General features: G+C 48.6%; 1 protein-coding gene across 2 annotated transcripts in view; it reads right to left on the minus strand.

Annotated features, from left to right (window-relative positions):
* Positions 1-3,386: 3,386 nt before the first annotated feature.
* LOC142578130 (uncharacterized) overlaps positions 3,387-18,319 on the minus strand; it is a 43,078-nt gene continuing 28,145 nt past the window's right edge. For both annotated transcript variants that reach the window (XM_075687534.1, XM_075687535.1), the window contains exons 4-5: positions 7,063-7,161; positions 3,387-3,497 (exon numbers count right to left, since the gene is read on the minus strand). In XM_075687534.1, coding sequence (XP_075543649.1) covers positions 3,490-3,497; positions 7,063-7,161 — 107 coding nt within the window. In that variant the 3' untranslated portion in view covers positions 3,387-3,489. The remainder of the gene's footprint in view (positions 3,498-7,062; positions 7,162-18,319) is intronic.

Here is an 18,319-nt window from a genome sequence, read left to right on the forward strand (position 1 = left end):
ACTTCGCCAAGTGCCGTTTCGGGCGACGTCAAATAATTATGTTCGGCCACCTCGTCCGTGCTGCAGTTGTTCAACTAGCTGCGAGCAGTGCACCAATTTCCCGTGCCGTGCACAGCCAAAGACATCCGGAGACTCATGGGATTACGTTCCTATTTCGTCGCTTTGTCTGGAACTTCGCGGACATCGCCCGCACTCTCACTGAACTGATGAAGAAGGAAGTTCCTTTCACGTGGGGGCCCGCACAAGCAGCTTCATTTACTGCCGTCATCCGTCTACTCACTACACCACCAATATTAGCCCATTTCGGCCCCTCATCTCCTAGAGAACTTCGCACCGATGCGAGTGGTCATGGAATTGAGGGTGTCCTTGGCAAAAAAAAAAACAGCACGGCAAGAAACGCGTCATCGCATACGCTAGTCGCCTTGCTTCATGGTCCGAATGGAACTTTCCATCGCTGAACGTGAGTGCCTGGTTTTAGCGTGGGCTGTCAGCAAATTTACACCTTACTTGTATGGCCGATCTTTTATGTGATTACAGGCCTTCATGCCCTCTGCTGGCTCTCATCGCTCAAGGATCTGTCTGGACTTCTCGGCTACTGGGCACTATATGGCTTCAAGAATACTCGTTTGTTGTGCACTACAAATATGGACCATTGCACCAAGACGCAGGTTGCTTTTCATGCCACCCTGTCGATATCCGCGACCTCATTGACCCTGACTCAGGCGCCTGCATCTTAAATTGAAACTGAAGCGAACATTTATAAAGGATATAATTACTACAGAATCTATCTAAAGGTGTCTGCGCCGGTAATAGGATTTGCATTCAAGCTTAGGCACACCCCATAACCGAAGTCATCTTTTTATTTCAAGTTTGTAGCGGTCATTCTGAGACTTCCGTTGCTTCGGCTACATGCGACATACCCTGTATGTGGTATAAGTCGACATTTCTATGCACTCGCTTGCCGAGCTCTCCCGTGAGCATTATGGGAGAAGACGACGGTATGACAACAGAAGATGGCATGACAATGCTGTACACAACTGTAGACACGCTGTAGACAACTTGGGCCCCTGGGTCGACTAAGAGGATGGATGGATGGATGGATGGATGGATGGAAAATTGACTGAACTTGTAGCATGATGCCTGTCGGGGTTGATGCGAATAGCAATCGTGCAATGTAGCGACGGATTACATACGTAAATTGAAGTTTATTTAGCTCGTGTAGTGCTAATTATGACTTTCGTTGCTTCCGCTATATGCGACGAACTCCAATATTGCCCCACTTTGCTATGGCCCTCGCTTGCACAGGTATCCTACAAGCATTGAGGAATGACGACGACTGCATGACGCCGACGCAGTCACGATGGAATAACGAAGAAAGAATGATATGAGTAAACGACAAAGGTTTGTAACGTCGACGGCATGACGACAATGAAATATAATTATTTAAATTGCCTAGATGGTATAATGACAACATTGACCGCGACATGACGACAATGAGATAATGCCGATTGTGTGACGATGAGGGTATGATTACAGCCGAATGAAGAAGCGTTAATGACGACGATGGCACGACCAAGACGGTATGACGACGACGATGTGAAACCAATGCATGAACGAGTCTGTTTGACGACGACTCATTGACGACGATGAGATGATGACGCTGGCATAATCACAATTTAATGACAACCACATGATAACAAAAAATGACGACAAAGGAATGACGTTGATGGATCGACGAAGGTGCAATGAAGACGACAGTCTTAGAACAATGCGATAACGATACTGAACGGACGACAACAGTGTGACGACGACACCATGACGAAAGTCGGATATCGGCAGTGATGATGATGAAACGACCATGATGGCTTCGCGGCGACAGTATGACAACGATACATGGTGACGATGCACGGACGACGATGGCATGACAACGGCATGAGGGCAATCGAATCACTATGACTGTATGATGACAATGGCGTTACCGTAATTGTATGGCGTAACCTCCATGACAACAATTGTGTGAAGACGACGGCGGGATGAGAGTCGGATGACGAAGCTGGAGTATAGGTGATGGCGCGATACGACAGCATTACAATTGTCTCACGATGACTGCATGACAAGGGCGACATATTTACGAATGAATGACGGCAGCATGATTACAACAAGATGATGAAGGAACACTTATGTCGATGCAACTAGGAAGGCGGTGTAACGACGACTGCGTGACGATAATGGAATGATGTTATTGAAGTCGTAACAATTATAATGTTACAGCGTGACGATCGCGACGGTGTGATAGTGATGGCGTGATGACGACGGCAGGATGAATCTCGCGTGACAAAGCTAGAATGACGACGACGCAGTGACCACGACAGTATCATGACCCCGAACACCAACCTAGTGACCCAAGCCATAAGACAACTGTTACAACTGGATCGGCATCATAACGAGAGACTTCAAAATAGTGGTCTGACAACGAACACATGACGACTGTGTGATGACGATGCTGTTACGACGACATGAACAGTTTCGGGTCAAAAAGCTGGAATAATCGTTATGTAACGACTAGGAAGGCATCACGACAACGAGCGCTTACCTTGTGGTCGAATCTGTTAGATAACTAGGGCCGCTGGGTCAGGATAGAACTATGGAAGGCAACTTGGTCGGCGTAATGGGATGGATGGATGGATGGATGGATGGATAGAATGATGTTAAGGAAAGGAAAGCTAAACGCATTATGCAGTTAATTGCGCCATGAGTGTTAATAGAACCTTGTAATAATCCTGATGCCAATGTCGGGACATAGTCACTTTAACTCACATGAGTGTAATGAAAATCCGCACGGTGCTAACTCCGGAACCCTTCCACCGCGGTGGGCCGCTGCCTTGTGCAGCCCCAGCCTCAGCGACCAACTCTGGGCCGTCCAGCAGGCCCGCGAGGCGGCGGCGAGGCAACACGTCGACGTCCCTACGTGGGAAACCTAAGGCCAAGTCGGCGAAAGCTCTGCAGGACTACAAATAAAGTTGTTGCCAACCAGCCAATTTCGGGACTCCAAACCAGTTCGCAGGCGCCAGTTGTGACTTCGCGATCCGTAAACATTGCTTGAGAGGATACGTTGTAAAGAACAAAAGTAAAGACAATTGCACCTACCCTATTTACTTTATAAAGCAATAATTCATCCGCTTAACGATAGCTTCACTTCACATGCATTTCAATAAGTGCTTTGAATGTGCAAAATTCTTGAAGGATTCCATCGTAACATATAGTGTACAGGTTGGCTTATTTGTTGCGTTTTTTTAACATTGATACCATTGACCAGGGCATTTTGAGCGTTAAAGTGTAACATTTTATTAGATTAAAATTGAATGCAGAAGTTCAGCTAACGACAAAAGGGCATTTCGAAAACAAACTTTTATTAGCACAGCAAGACTTATTTCATTGTCCAAAGTAGCCAGCTGAGAGCGGTAATCCCCTGTATCGTATTGTGGATCCTTATGCAGCTGCAGCAACAAAAAAATGCATGGGTCAGTGGGGTGAGGTCACGGTTCTGACGAGTTGCAACAACTTAAAAAGTAGCTGATGATCACTGTGCGTACTTGCTGACTTTTACAGCAACAGTTGTTTTCGGCTCACTTCTAGAGTATGTTTCATGGCAGCCAGTCTGATCTATGGAATCCTAAGAACTGTTGCCAGAATTTACAAAGAAAAGCATTCTCATTAAGCCGCGATGATTACAGCTTTGGTCTGTAAGACTGCCGGTACTCCTGAATTCTACCTCTCAGACACCTTTTTATACCTAGTGTTCATTGCAGCGAAAATAATATCGTATGCGAGCACTACACAGGAAAAAGGCAATGCAGGAAAGATTTTCAGAGACCCAAAAAGGCAGGATTTGCATCACTAGCAGCTGCAACAGTAGCTAAAATAATTAATGAACGCCCGCTCCACATTTCTGTACTGCATACAGTTGACGTCCGCGCCTTCTTTGCGTTTTGGCACACCGCTTTCTCAGTTGCGGGGGTGGTCTAAATTAACTTTTCTTCGATATGTAATGAGAACGATTGGTTTAGTTTGGTTTGGCTTTCTTTTATGATATGAACACAATAATAAAGGGTCTTTTATTGACTACCGTCGATATTGATGAATTTACCTTGCGTAAGGCTAACACTGCAGCTAGAGATTCAGCAATACGGAAAACAAGTCCGGAGTCCCGATTAAGAATGAGCACTCCAGAGCAGCAGGAATAGTGCCGGTTCCAAATTTTTCTTCACACTGTGAGGCGCCTGTCGCCATTTATAGTTAAACTCAACAAATGGCTTTGTTTTAGTCGATGTTATATATTATGAGAGAGAAGTTTTGCTTCGTTTCAGTGGATGTCGTCACAGATAATTTCTAGACTCTCTCGCATGTCGCAAATAGCTGGCACCTACCATGTACACCGCGCTCAGCGATATCCTCCTTCAGCGATTTCATCTCGCGGCAGCAGTTCTTACCCCTTCAACTTTGTTCTGCCAATACATTACCTTCAAGAGAATGTGATCTGAGGAGAGCGAAGACCCATAGGTCGCTTCCCTTTCACACTTCCTCGCACGATCTACAGCTTTTCCGGCAACTGGGACTATATACCGCGGCAGGCACATCTTACTGCTATTCACAACCACTTCCTCTGCAATGGTAACTATCTTCGTGAAAGACGCGATGTCTCCTATTATGCCACGTCATCTACACCTGCCTTCTGCTCTGATATCAGTGGCCTGGCAACTGCGTCGAAGGCACACGTTCTCTGGCAAGTACGTCCGCTCCTGTCTCAACTGTCAGAGCCGCAAGTGAGTTCATCAATTCGGTGCGTTGCCATCGCAGCCGCTTTCTTAATCTGGCCATCGAAACAGCTTTGCATTAAACCTCCTTGAGCCCGTCCCTTTGATTGGGTCGGGACAGACTGTTAAGGTCCACTTACGTGTACCAGTTCCGGCAACCACTGGATTATCGCTGCAGTTTATCACCTCTCACCGCACAATGAAACCGCGCCACTCATCATTCCATCATTCGCACTGCGCCACTTCACTCTTCGTCACGGAGAAGTTCGAGAACTTCTTGGTGATAGAAGGCGTGCTCTTCAGTGTTATCTTTTAACCGTTGTTTCCGAAAGAGTGCAAAACCGTACACAACACTAATAGCCCATACCACTTGAAGACGAACGGCTTAACGGAGCGTTGCGCAGCATACTGTGCGATGCTGGCTTCTCGCCCTTTCCCTTTCGACCGCAGCTCAGTACCACCAGAAGCCCCATCCTTCTCCCACTGACTGCTCAATTTTGCTTTCTGACCCTCTGTTCTGGATGTGAATTTGACTCCAGATACCGTGCGGTCGGGCAAACCTCTCCCATGAAATATGTTGTACAGTATGTCTCTCCGCCTCTTTATCAACGCCGCCGTGGTCGTGAGGCTGTTCATGTAGAGTGGCTCAAGCTCTTCTATGACAACACTCCGACCGAAGCGCCAGTCAACCAGGAGAATCGGCAGTCCTTGGTACGTGGCTGATTCACGCTGCAAAAAGGGTTGAACTGTAGCAGCGCATCTGATCTCTCCTGCCTTGCCTGCTATAAATAAGTACCGTTTCATCGGGCTTCGAGCATTTAGACTGAACGTAGTCTGTTCATCAAGAAAAATAGCTCATAACGCTATTAAATGCTATTTTTGTTGCCGCCTGTAATTTCAATTTCGTAATTACAATGTTAAAAATCTGATCTTGCTAAGGGCTTAATGTTGACAATTCAACCAACTATTTCGAGGAATGTAAAGGTCTTATGTGTAGGCATACAAAACACTGCTATACGTGTAAATTGGTTTACATTGTTCACACGACAAATTGAATACTGTCTAAATTATACGCTTCACGCCAGTAATGGCCCCTGCACCCCTTTAAATATTGTGCATAAAAATACTATTTCACAAATCTTTTACAGCAAAACTTATTTCAATGCCTTCCGTACATCCTTTATTGCCCTTCGACCGTTCCGCGGTGCTCCCGCTCCTCCTTCCGCGTCTCGCACTGTGGAGGCTGCGGCGGAGTGGGGCTGTGTCCCCAATGCTCCGAACACTGAACGTCACTGCAGCACTAAGTTTAAATTCGGATTTGGATGTTCACGTAGACGCAACTACTTGCCGTTTTCGCACTTATAAGAAGCTGACCTCAAAGGCTGTCCCTGCCCTTATGGTTTCCGCACTATATTTTGTGTGCCTCATCGGCGAGCATTATGGCGCTTGTTGTGGCATGAAATATTATAGAATTTGTTCAAAGGGCCTGCGTAAGGTTTCCTCTGCGGCCCACGCGTAGTGCCATGTGCCAGTGTGAACGTGACCAATGTCGCGTTTGCAGTGCACGTAAGTTTGCGTTCAAGTGAGTCTCTGAGTACAAAAATTCTACACAGACGCAAAACTCACTGGAACAGCATCGTCATCGCTGGAGCAGGTATGAAAATTTCAGCGACGACACGATCTCTCGCTGCGGAGGAGCCGGCACAACTAGCTAGAACAGAGGACGTCCGCTGAATACCGGAACTTTAAAATTGAATTTTTATATCGGTGCTTTGAAAGCAGTGGTATCTCTTCAATTTTGATTACGTAAAGTAGCATGAACATTGTTAACGTTGTAGAAACCTTTGTGGCCACTCATAAAGCTCTTATTAATCGTGACGTTTTCACAGATCTACCCAATAGTCGCGTGAGGGCACCATACTGTTATAATGTGCAATTTAGATGGCGGGGGTTTGACAAAGCTGTAGGAAAGCATGACTGATCTTCACAGTGACATTATACGTTCTCCGCTGCATGGAAGTGGGTAATATCTGGCTCGGGTGTACATGGATGTCTTGTGTCTTACCGTGCTCGAAAAATGTTGCGGCGCTGCTTTAATTAACATAGACCACATGGCTGCAACTTTTTGCAGCGTTTGCTTAACACTCGCAAACCAGCTTTCATATCTACTGAAAAAGTATTGCGCACGATTCTCCTTCTTGTGAATCTCAAGATTTTCTTCACCTTAACACGTAGTTGATGTACTCACAGCATTGGCATAAGCACGCATATTGACCGTCGGTGCAACTCGGGGGCTTGCCATTAGGACATGATGTACCCGGTGGGGGGCATGGAGTGCCATTGGCAACTGAAAAATAATTAACACGGTTAGTTCGGAATATGCAGGCATTATAATAAATAATATTTTTTGAAAACAGCGTATGTATTCTGATCTCACTGGACATTGAGGCCGTCAGTGCTAAGTTAAGCCCACTATCAAAATTTCACCATGCTTGCTCGGGTGGCCTATGTTAATGTCAAATCTTCCAACATAATGTTTTTGCAGCTTCATATTCATGTAAGGCGGTCAGAGGTGTTTTGAAACGATATAAATAGGACAGCCAAATAATCATTCGAAATGCGCGATATTGAGCCAACAATTAAAAAAAGCGCAGTTTCGCCTGAAAGGCGAAACATTGATTGGTATTGGGGGCGAGGATTACGGAGTCGCCATCTGTCGGAAGCGCCTCCCTTGCGTTGTATGAGCGATCACGCGGCGCGCTCCTCATAGGTTTCGCTTATGGCGCTCAGTAACAACACCACGCGGCAGCCCTCCTGGACATTTATGTAAGTACTCTGAAATTGAGGGAAGTTTCTGACTGTCGATACAATATTCTTGGGCAAACTGAAAGCACAGTATTGTTTACAGACGCCATCTCTTTACAGAATACGTACAGTGAACGCCACTGCGCGCGGTCGCCGCGATGGAGTCTCCCTAACCGGCTTCTTCCGTGAAAGGTAGGCAAACGCTGAGAGTAAACTATGTGAAATATGTTCTTATGGTGGGCTCTCTGTATAACCAAATGGAGCATAACAGAATGAAGCCTGAATGCAGCGATAGCACGGGTTCGCAGTGACCGACTGCGCGTCTGCATGCATGTCCGCGCATAATGTTTTGCTCTCGCTGTGAGCGCGTTTTCGCACCGTGCCGTGAGCATTAGGGCGCAGCATATGAGCATTTGACAGTACAATAGCAACCACTGATGCATGGACGCTATGAGAACTGTTCAAAAATAATTTCGTTATAGAGACTTCGACGCCCACGGCGACTGTGATGTGCCGTCACGACGATTGAACCTTTTTTTGTCTTCTAAATTCTTGGACATTTCAATATTATTTCTAAAGTTGCGTCACACTGTATGCTTATTGGTCTTCTCAGCATGCGATTTCTCTCTGCTTCTTTTTTCGTAATCCAGTGCACTAATTCATAACGCAAGCCTGACCATATGCCATCCCTTTGTTTAATGTGTGTCTTACAAATCCCTTTCCGTTAGAGTGAACTTGCCAGTGTCAAGCATCAACAAGTTCCTAGACCAAACCGTCATGACATTAGCCGGGCAGCGGGCGCACGCGAGCGTCTCAGTGCGCGTTTTCTGCTACTCACCGAACATCGCAGTGCCGGCGCCGTAGCAGAAATCTCCCTTGCGTCTGTGCTTACTGCATATACGAGTTGTAGCCGATGGCTGTCTGCCGAATCTTAAGTTTCGCGAGTTAAGCTTCACGCAGCTCCTTGTCATGCGGCTACCTGTGAATAAGGCTGAGACCGGGCTCCGTTGCGTACGTCCGGCACTGCGGCACCAAGCCTACCATGCTGCACGCCTCCAAAGCCACCAACGAATCATACTACTTTCAAATGTTGCCAAGCAGACACCCAAGGCGGTGAAGCCTCACCACTTAATTAGAACCGCAGCGCAGGTGGGAATGTAAACTTTCGTTTTCATCTCGCTGCGGCACTTCCGAAGCAGCCTACACGGCCGCTGTGTCCACGTGATCCCTCATGCCACGTCACGCCGACGGTGGCGCGAGCTCTTCTAGGGCTGGAGCTCGCCCCCAATAGAAAGTTAGCAGACAGCCATATGAACTAAAGATAATTATTTATCGGGCGTATGAACCTATAAACATTCGTACGTTAAATAAATTAATAAGCATGGTGTCCGCGCACTGCAAACATGAACTCATCACGCTCAGTGACTGCAGACACTCGTTGCCCAAACGCTGGCGTGAGGAGACGCACCAGCAATGGCGGGCGAAGCGACATTCGTGCTGTCTATCGCTTCAACGCAAAGCAAGCGCCGAGGACAGCCTGCACGCACAATGCTACGAGCCGCCGACGTAGTACATACACTTTGCCCCCAAAGCAGATCGCTCTTTAGATACGGCCGCGCGATCGCTCTCAGCCGCCATGCACATGCGCAGTTGCAGCCGGAGAGAACGCCGCAACCCTGCCTCTCCTCCCCCAGGCGCCTCACAACGTTGGGTACCTCGCACGCGCGCGAGAAGATGGCGCGCTTCCTCTTCCCATTCGTCCTTTTCGCGCGGGCGAGATTGAGCCGCGATGGTTGGCTCCCCTCGCACGCTTGCACACGCACTTACAGCGTAGGGCGTGCCGCGACGCTGTTATCGCCTTTACTTATACGGAGCCTCAAGGCGACGCCGACGGCAGAAATGCACTTGGAGTGTCCATTTAATTCCTATCGCATTAAACTACATTTTGTCGGCAAGACATTGATGCACGTAAGCTTTACGAACTCCCTGTGCTGAATGAATTACCGTCGCATTACGTGTAGGAATATGTAGAACACTTGAACAATATGTCACTTGACAATAATTTTCTGGACGGTTACATTTCTACTTAGTCGTCATATTTTATTTCCCACGCCTTCGAGCTTATCTAGGCTATTTTGTCATGTGTCTTCTAATATTAGTGCCTAAGCATACTTTAGTGGTCCCCCCTGCCCTGGCTCCGAATAGTGTAATATCTTGCAAAAAATTCGTGATTTCCAGATATTTAATGGTTATGATAGTGTAAATCTAGATGTTTGGTAGCATTTAATGAAAGAAAATAAAAGAATACCCATACGGATAACTAGGGTTCCTTAGAAAATAAATGGAGAAGCTTAAAATAGGGGTGAACCAACTGAAATTCGGGTGTGGGTCGACATGAAATTTGGGGATGTGCTAACTTGAAGTTTGAGGGTAGCCCAACTTAAATTTGCATGTGGTGAACTTAAATTTAGGGATGGCCCAACTTGAAATTTGGACCTAAGCGAACCCACCTTAAATTTGGGCCCACTTTAAATTTGGGGTGCGTCAACTTGAAACGTGGTGGTGGACCAACTTAAGTTTGGGGGTGGGAAAACATAACTTTGGGGACAGCCCAATTTGAAATTTGGGGCTGGGAAACCTCAACTTTGGGAGTGAGCCAGCTTCAAGTCTGCATGCGAGCCAACAGAAATTTAGAGGCAGGTCAAATTTAAGTTTTGGTGTGGCGCGTAGCCCGAATAAAATTTGGGGGTGGACCTACTAAAATTTAGAGGATGGACCAACTTACAATTTGGAGGTGGGCTAACGTGAGATTTTGGGGTGGTTCAATGTCTGATTAAACGCTGCAGAGCGTCCTTCGAGTTATGAACACCTTTAGGGCAAGCGAGTGTGTCGAGACGCTTGGCGGGTTTTCAGTGGGTGCAGTCACATCGCAGGCAAGAGCTGGCGTAGACAAGGAAGGCGCGCATAGCACAGGCTTGCGGGAGTGACAGCGAGGGTGACATGTTAACACGGCGATGCACTCTCCCTTCACGCAATGCCTTACGCGCTATTGCGGCCGCTGGCGTTCCCTTGCGACTGCTATGCTTCGTCAAGCGCTCTCGTGCCAGTAGGGCTGGCTAAAGTGATATGGTTTCATTAAGCGGCCGGATACGGCGAGAAAATCTGACAATTGCCGACTATAGCTTAAGCCCATTTTTGCCCTCGGAATGGCCATCGGCAGACGCGCATCAGCTAGAAAAATCTAGCAGGCAATACTAAGAAAAAGCGAAGTCACAGCGGAGCCAAACAATGCTCACGCATTAGTTGACAAATCTCAGAATTTCTGTACCTTATTTACTGCTAAATTTCCCGTATATAGCGTTAGAAATGTCAGGTTGGTTCTTCGAACAAACTACCATTATCTTCCAAGGCGACAACAACCTCAATGATGGTTCAGGAACTTTTCTTGGAGATGTGACATATTGTTACGGAAGGATGAATAAAGAGAAAGGACGAAGAAGGGATCGGAGACGCTGGCTGCGGCGTGTTGTTGGTGGCCAGCCATCTTAACTGGAACGCTAGAACCATTACGGCAAAGTGGCGATGATGGAGCGATAACAACGGCATCACAATGAAAGTACGCCGACGATGGAACTACGACGACATGACGACACTCGCATCACTATGATAAAATCACGACGATGAAACGACCACGACGGTATAGTGACGCTGGCATGATGAAAATGCGTTGACGGTGAAGAAATGGTGACAGTGATATAACGACGATAGCATGAAGACAGAGAGATGGCGGCAATGGTATTATGACCACGGCTTGATGACGATGGGATAACGATGCTAAAATGGTTACAATAGTGTGAAGAGAACAGTGTGACAAGGACCGCATGACGGCAAATGTATGACGACGCTGCAATAGCAAATGCATGGCGATGACGCCATGACGACAACATCTTGACGTCATGGCATGGCAAGACCAATACAGGGACGGTGGAAATGAAGGCGTCGAACTGAAGCCGAAAGGATGAGTTCAACGACGGGACGAAGAAAGTGTGTATTCGAGCTCACGCCTGCAGCTGCGTAGATCATCTGCCAGCCTGCACCATCTAGCCTTGCCGTTGTTACAGTACTGGTCTGCACTATTCCCAGGAAATCAGATGTACAAGACTCGCATCCTTCGGATGAGCTACTAATGCGGTACGGGTATGCGCTATATCCTGGATGGAAATCATTCTTAGCAGCAGCCAGCAACAAGTGCCCAACGCATACTGTTACGACTTTGAGGTGGTCCCGTAGCGCTCGTCACCCGTTTCGTGACAGAGCGTTGGTAGCGAAGACTCCGAGTCAGGCGTCGGTGAGAATAACAAAAGGGACTTTATACACTATATACAGGTCATTATACAGGACATGAAGGGATCGGCACTGGGGCCGAGAGCTCACAGCAAACGCGACTGTTCTCGCACGGCGACGTCCGGCGAAAACGCGTGACACATCTCACTCCAGTCGAGAGCGGCACTCTGCTCCCGGTGGGTCGGCGGATCCGGTTTTCCAGGCGGCGCGCCGCGGCTTATAAGCCCCCAGAAACCATTGTCACTCAAACGGCCCAATACAAAGTGAGCACTCGACGGTCGACGGAGGGGTCCAACCAGCGACCACGCTGGCCACCCCGTTCAAAACTGGCGGGCGCGGTGACCTCCAGGGAAGGGGAGGTACGGCGCCGGGCTGTCTGGCACTTGGCGACACGTTTGAACATGTTGCCCGCCGATGCTTCTCCGGAGGACACCACTGCCTGACGGCTCAGCATTTTGACTTGTCAAGGGAGAATTAGGGCGCTGTGCCTTTCGGCGCAGCCCCGGGTTTGTCCAAAGGGCGCTCGCAGGAAAATTCTCCATCTTGCAGATTCGGAATCCGGGCTTGTGGTAATGGCACAACAGCATCCCCGCCCTCAGATAAGGCGCCGGGAAGACGAGCTGCCTCCACGTGGCTCGGATGCCAGGCGCGCACGTTCGTCAGGCTCGTCCAAGTTTACGTCCAGTGTCGGGACGCCAGGTCACTTCACGTGCCCAGGTCCCACTCGCCAGGACAGGAGCTCGGCTCACCGCGTTGTCGCCAAGGCACCTCAACCAGCTCCGCTCGGGTCGTTCCTAAGCCCTTGCTTCTCGCCACTGGTCCCGATTGGTCGTTCTGCAGCTTGCAAAACCGACCGGCAAAAGGCAACACCCAACACGAACAAGTGCCCTCTGTCTCCCGTCAAACACCAGACAAGGCTATAATCCAAATCAGCCTAACTGAATTGCTATCCCCCTTTTTGCTTCCGCCGCAACAAGAGGCAGGTGTACGATCTAGTATACAAGGCTCAAACAACCCTTTTTCAAATGAACAACACACCAAAAGATAAGGAACAATTAATAATCAGCAATAACAATGACAAATAGAATGGTCCCCTTGAAATCACTTGGACCGAAAACATACTACTGAGGAAGCAAATGAGGTCATTCATTTTTCCCGGCGATATTTTCGCGGAATCCGAAGCTGCTTATATTTGCGACCCTGCTTATCCGTGTAGCGGCGGTACAATAAGCCAGATTCCTTACCAAATGAAACCCACTTTTTTTTCACTCCCCGTTTGACGCTCTTCCTCAGATCGGCTAGTGAACAGTCTTCCTGTTGCTCGCGAATCAGAGTTTCTCTTTCAACTGCCGCCTGCTCCTGCCAGCTGGCGGAAACCGGAGCGAGTGTGGAGCCCGCGTCGCCTAATTGCGGCGTCGCGTCTACATCGCGGCTAGCACTGCACGCGTCACTCCCACTCACTTCCAGGACCCGCTCGCCTAGGCCAGCCTCCGAGCTCTGCCTCTCCCGTGACTGCTCGCCACTCAAGTTACCTTGATCAGTCCGTGTGCCGCACCGCCTTTCGCTCACCGACGCAAAGTCAAGTTCCCTCGACAGCGGGAGCGCTTTGGATCGCGTGAGCGCCAAGTACGCCACGTCGGCAAAGAATGATTTGCCCTGATCCTTCAGCAGCTGCTCCGAGTTATTTGAGAAGAGGTAGGAAAAGTGCTCCGGGAGGGCGGCTGACACAGCGGCTTCGGTGTTAAGTTTCCCAAACTTTCCTTCAATGATAACCGTTGCGATCGGTAAACAGACACTCTCCTCCTCGGCCACTTGCCGTATCCTAGTACACTCTCCCGTAAAATCACTCGAGGAGACGAAAGACGGGTGAACAACGTCCATAGTTGCTGCAGAGTCCCGAAGTGCACGGCACTTCTTACCGTTTATCTTAATTTCCTGCACATAGGGCTCCAATAGACGTATGTTTTTGTGAGTTTCCTGTATTGTTGCAAAAGCAATTCTCTCTGGGCAGCTTGCAGCGATGTGCCCTTGCTTTTTGCAATTGTAGCAGGTTAACGGTTTCCGTTTTTCAAAAGAACGCGTCGTATCGTTTCGCTGTTTTGTTGCAAAAGCAACTTTCTCTGGGCAGTTCGCAGCGATGTGCCCTTGCTTTTTGCAATTGTAACATTTCCGTTTTTCGGGCTTTCCGGAAAACCCATCTCTCCTATCTGCTTTTTCTACGCGCACTGCCTTGCTGTGCAAGCTGCGGCGGGTGTAATACTCTTCCGCTAATTCTGCTGCCTTGTTTAGCTTAACCTCCTTTAGCCTATCTTGCAGCCAGAGCCGGACATCCTCATCAATGCAACGGTAGAACTGCTCCAACGCGATGCATTCGACAATTTTGTCGCGGTCGTCGTAAACCTCTTCGCCCTTCAGCCATTCCACCAAGTCGGCTTTTAGACGAAACGCGAAGTCAACATTCGACTCCTTGCCCTTTTTTGCATACCGGAACCTCTGCCGGAAAGCTTCGGGCGACAATTTGTACTTCCGCAGTAGCGCTTCCTTCACATCACTGTAGCTCTCAAACGCCTCTTTCGATAAGCAAGTTATTACGTCTGATGCCTCCCCAGGAAGCAAGGCTAACAGATTCTGTGCCCAGAGGGATCGCTCAATGCTATTCCGTTCGCACACGTGCTCAAATTTCACGAGGTATTTGGCCATATCCTCTCCGACGACAAAGGGTGGAAGTTGATCGCGTATTCTCGGAACATTAGAATGTGAGACTAGGCGCCGGCGAGCTGTTTCGAGTCTCCAACTCTTTCATTTTAAGCTCGTGCTCGCGACGTTCCCTTTCTGCCTGCAACTCCCGACGTTCCTTTTCTGCCTGCAACTCCCGACGTTCCTTTTCTGCCTGCAACTCCCGACGTTCCTTTTCTGCCTGCCACTCCCGACGTTCCTTTTCTTTCCTTTCCTCTTCGCAACGTTCCTTCTCCTCCCTTTCCCGACGTTCATTGATACCCGCCAAGGCCTCTGCGGCTTCCTCAGCCGTTACGTCCCCAGTCCTCATGACCTCAAGGATCGCATTCTTTCTTTTGGTTGAGCCCAACTCAATGCCCAACTCCTCACAAATTTCGAGAAGTTCCTTCACCTTGTACTTCTCCATCGTTCACACTGTCCTCCTGCTGTTTACCCTTTTTGAATATACCTGCCGTACGCTACTATAATGCTACTAGTAAGACATATGCAAGTATTTCACACACTGCCCTGTTTACCCCCTCAGCATCCCCTGGTTTTCAAAACACTCTTACTAGGCTTGAAACACACAAGGTTATCACAATGCAACACCAAATCCTTCCCTAAGCTACTATAACCTGTGTCAGAGAAAGTCTGGTGTTTGAGGTAAACTTCATGCACTCACCGCGCCGAGGTAGCTGATGCCGGTCAATCCCGTAGCTGCCATCCACTGTTACGACTTTGAGGTGGTCCCGTAGCGCTCGTCACCCGTTTCGTGACAGAGCGTTGGTAGCGAAGACTCCGAGTCAGGCGTCGGTGAGAATAACAAAAGGGACTTTATACACTATATACAGGTCATTATACCGGACATGAAGGGATCGGCACTGGGGCCGAGAGCTCACAGCAAACGCGACTGTTCCCGCACGGCGACGTCCGGCGAAAACGCGTGACACATCTCACTCCAGTCGAGAGCGGCACTCTGCTCCCGGTGGGTCGGCGGATCCGGTTTTCCAGGCGGCGCGCCGCGGCTTATAAGCCCCCAGAAACCATTGTCACTCAAACGGCCCAATACAAAGTGAGCACTCGACGGTCGACGGAGGGGTCCAACCAGCGACCACGCTGGCCACCCCGTTCAAAACTGGCGGGCGCGGTGACCTCCAGGGAAGGGGAGGTACGGCGCCGGGCTGTCTGGCACTTGGCGACACGTTTGAACATGTTGCCCGCCGATGCTTCTCCGGAGGACACCACTGCCTGACGGCTCAGCATCTTGACTTGTCAAGGGAGAATTAGGGCGCTGTGCCTTTCGGCGCAGCCCCGGGTTTGTCCAAAGGGCGCTCGCAGGAAAATTCTCCATCTTGCAGATTCGGAATCCGGGCTTGTGGTAATGGCACAACAATACCCACTGTCACATACCAGGTGGCCGAAATAATTGTTGAATTAATGGGGAAAAAGCAGCAGCTAACACCCGAAAAGTTGGGACAGCAGGGAAGAAACATTCGCTTTGAAATAACGCAAAGTACTCCAACAAATATAGCAAAACATTCCGGGTTTGTGTTATGCAAGATAGTGTAAGCCGTATGACGTCGCGCTGATATTGATAGGAAAACTTTGTCAGAAACTGGCTCCCACTCCCCGTGCAAGCTGCTGACATTTAGAAGAAATCCAAGTTCGCCACTTTCTTTGGTTCGTGCCCTGCCATCGCCACAATAGCAGCAGTGCCTCTCTCACGGCCTAGCTGGGCATAGAAGTCGCAAAGAAGTGGAGGTATCTCAAGATTTTCGCCGAATTCTCGCAGGACGCGCGACGGCGGCCACAGCACCAAAGCAATTATGCCCGTCACAAGACTGCAGATGATCGCCTTCACATGACGATCACCGTTAACTTAAAGGCGTGATTTCTTCTTTTACAGGCTCAAGTTCAACTGGACCCGACGGCATCACTTACTCGGCTCTTTGCCTATTCTGCACCAAGAACAAAGGTAGCACTCCTTCATTGTTCAATTGATTGTGAGAGTATGCCACTGTTCGTACACATTGGAAGCGGAGTCACATTGTAGTTTTGCTAAATCCTAGACAGTGACGTTATGACGTTCTGCCTCTTAAGCCAATCGCGTTAGCGAAATACGTACAAGTATAGACAATGTGACACTTGATACTGCGGCAAGTTCTTTTTTCGTCCACTTTCATTGCCGTTATTGTATGATTTCTTTAGTTCAGTTATTAAGAACAAGTAATTTCCCCGATGCTGTCCTTAGTGTCTTTGTTTGTTAGCTTCATATGATATAATTATTAAAAATTGGGCCCCTTGCTTAACCAAGCCCCTCATTTCTCGTTTATTCCACCTGGAGTAATTCTTGCACAAATTGTTGCAGAAAGCCTGGCGACAATTACATATATTCCCTAGAGGTGTCCATGGAGAGTTAGCGTCATTGATCTTTACACAGGGGGATATGAGAAACGGTGCCGCATCCACAGAGTCGCTAAGCTTTTAAACTCTAAATGCCCATTGAATGTACAGCAGACTACTGTGCGGCACGCTGTATTCCACAAGGCAAACTTTTTCGTCGAACGCTATCTCATCTCGCAATGATAGGTGTGATTAATGAATTTCTGCACTCCGTCTCAGTGTCGATATACACCGGTGACAAATGCATGTGACTGTCAGGTGTGACGTGGCAGAACCTACGGGTGATGCTCCAGCGTACTGCCTTTGGCAAATCTAGTTATTTGCGATGCCAAGCGCTCCTGATGTCCACCGAATATAGCTCAATTTATGGTTCGTTGACAGTGGAGCGCTCGATGTCTGGCGCGGCGCAGAATCTCCTGTCGAAGAAATGCCGCATTATTCCGATTTATCCGTCTTGATCATGCTGAGCCTGCTATTGGCTTCCAAATTACAACACAATAACTGCGGAAGAACCCGCCTCAGGATGACTGTCGGCGGTAATGCATTAGCATTGAATCAATATGGAGATACAATTAACTAAGAAATTAAGAAACAGAAATAGGTAAGGAACTTCACAGCTATAAAAGCCAGTTCGCCCAGGATCGTGTCCGTGTGCAGGCACAAGACATCCCGAAGATAAGGCTGATCCCGAAGATAGTGCAATACCGGGCCGACCAGCGGTTGAGGTGCAGTTCGCCGTTAAGAGGCCCACATACAAAGCTTCGCTGGCCATCTTTCTTCACAAAGTGAAAGGCCATTGAGTTGTTTTCTTTTTTTACTGTTATTTTGTAGCGTCGCGACTATCACCCCCGAAGCGAGCGAAGAAGAGGGCTTACACGCTGGTAGCACACTCTAGCGCGCTCTACCTGAGCGGCTGCGGTGTCGGCTGCTTCCGATATCTAGCGGTATCATGGCTGCCTCGCCTAAATAAACCGTGGCTGCGGCGGCTACCACTTTTCGCCGCCTCCCACACTTTTTTTATTGTAATTCGTGGAGAATGTGGGCCAGTAAGCTTGCTCGCAGCCTTGCGTGCATTGAGTGTTGTTTGACTACTTTTGCTGTAGTGCGCTTCCCGCCAGATGTAAGCCAAGTGAACACTTTGCAATATGTTTGAGCACTTGTGAATGAAACTACGCTGGAACATTGAATGATATGTCCCAACGATTTGAGTAAAACGACTTACAATGTGGACGGCTGGA

The sequence above is a fragment of the Dermacentor variabilis genome, chromosome 4 (genome assembly GCF_050947875.1).
Source record: "Dermacentor variabilis isolate Ectoservices chromosome 4, ASM5094787v1, whole genome shotgun sequence".
In the NCBI taxonomy this organism is placed as follows: domain Eukaryota; kingdom Metazoa; phylum Arthropoda; class Arachnida; order Ixodida; family Ixodidae; genus Dermacentor; species Dermacentor variabilis.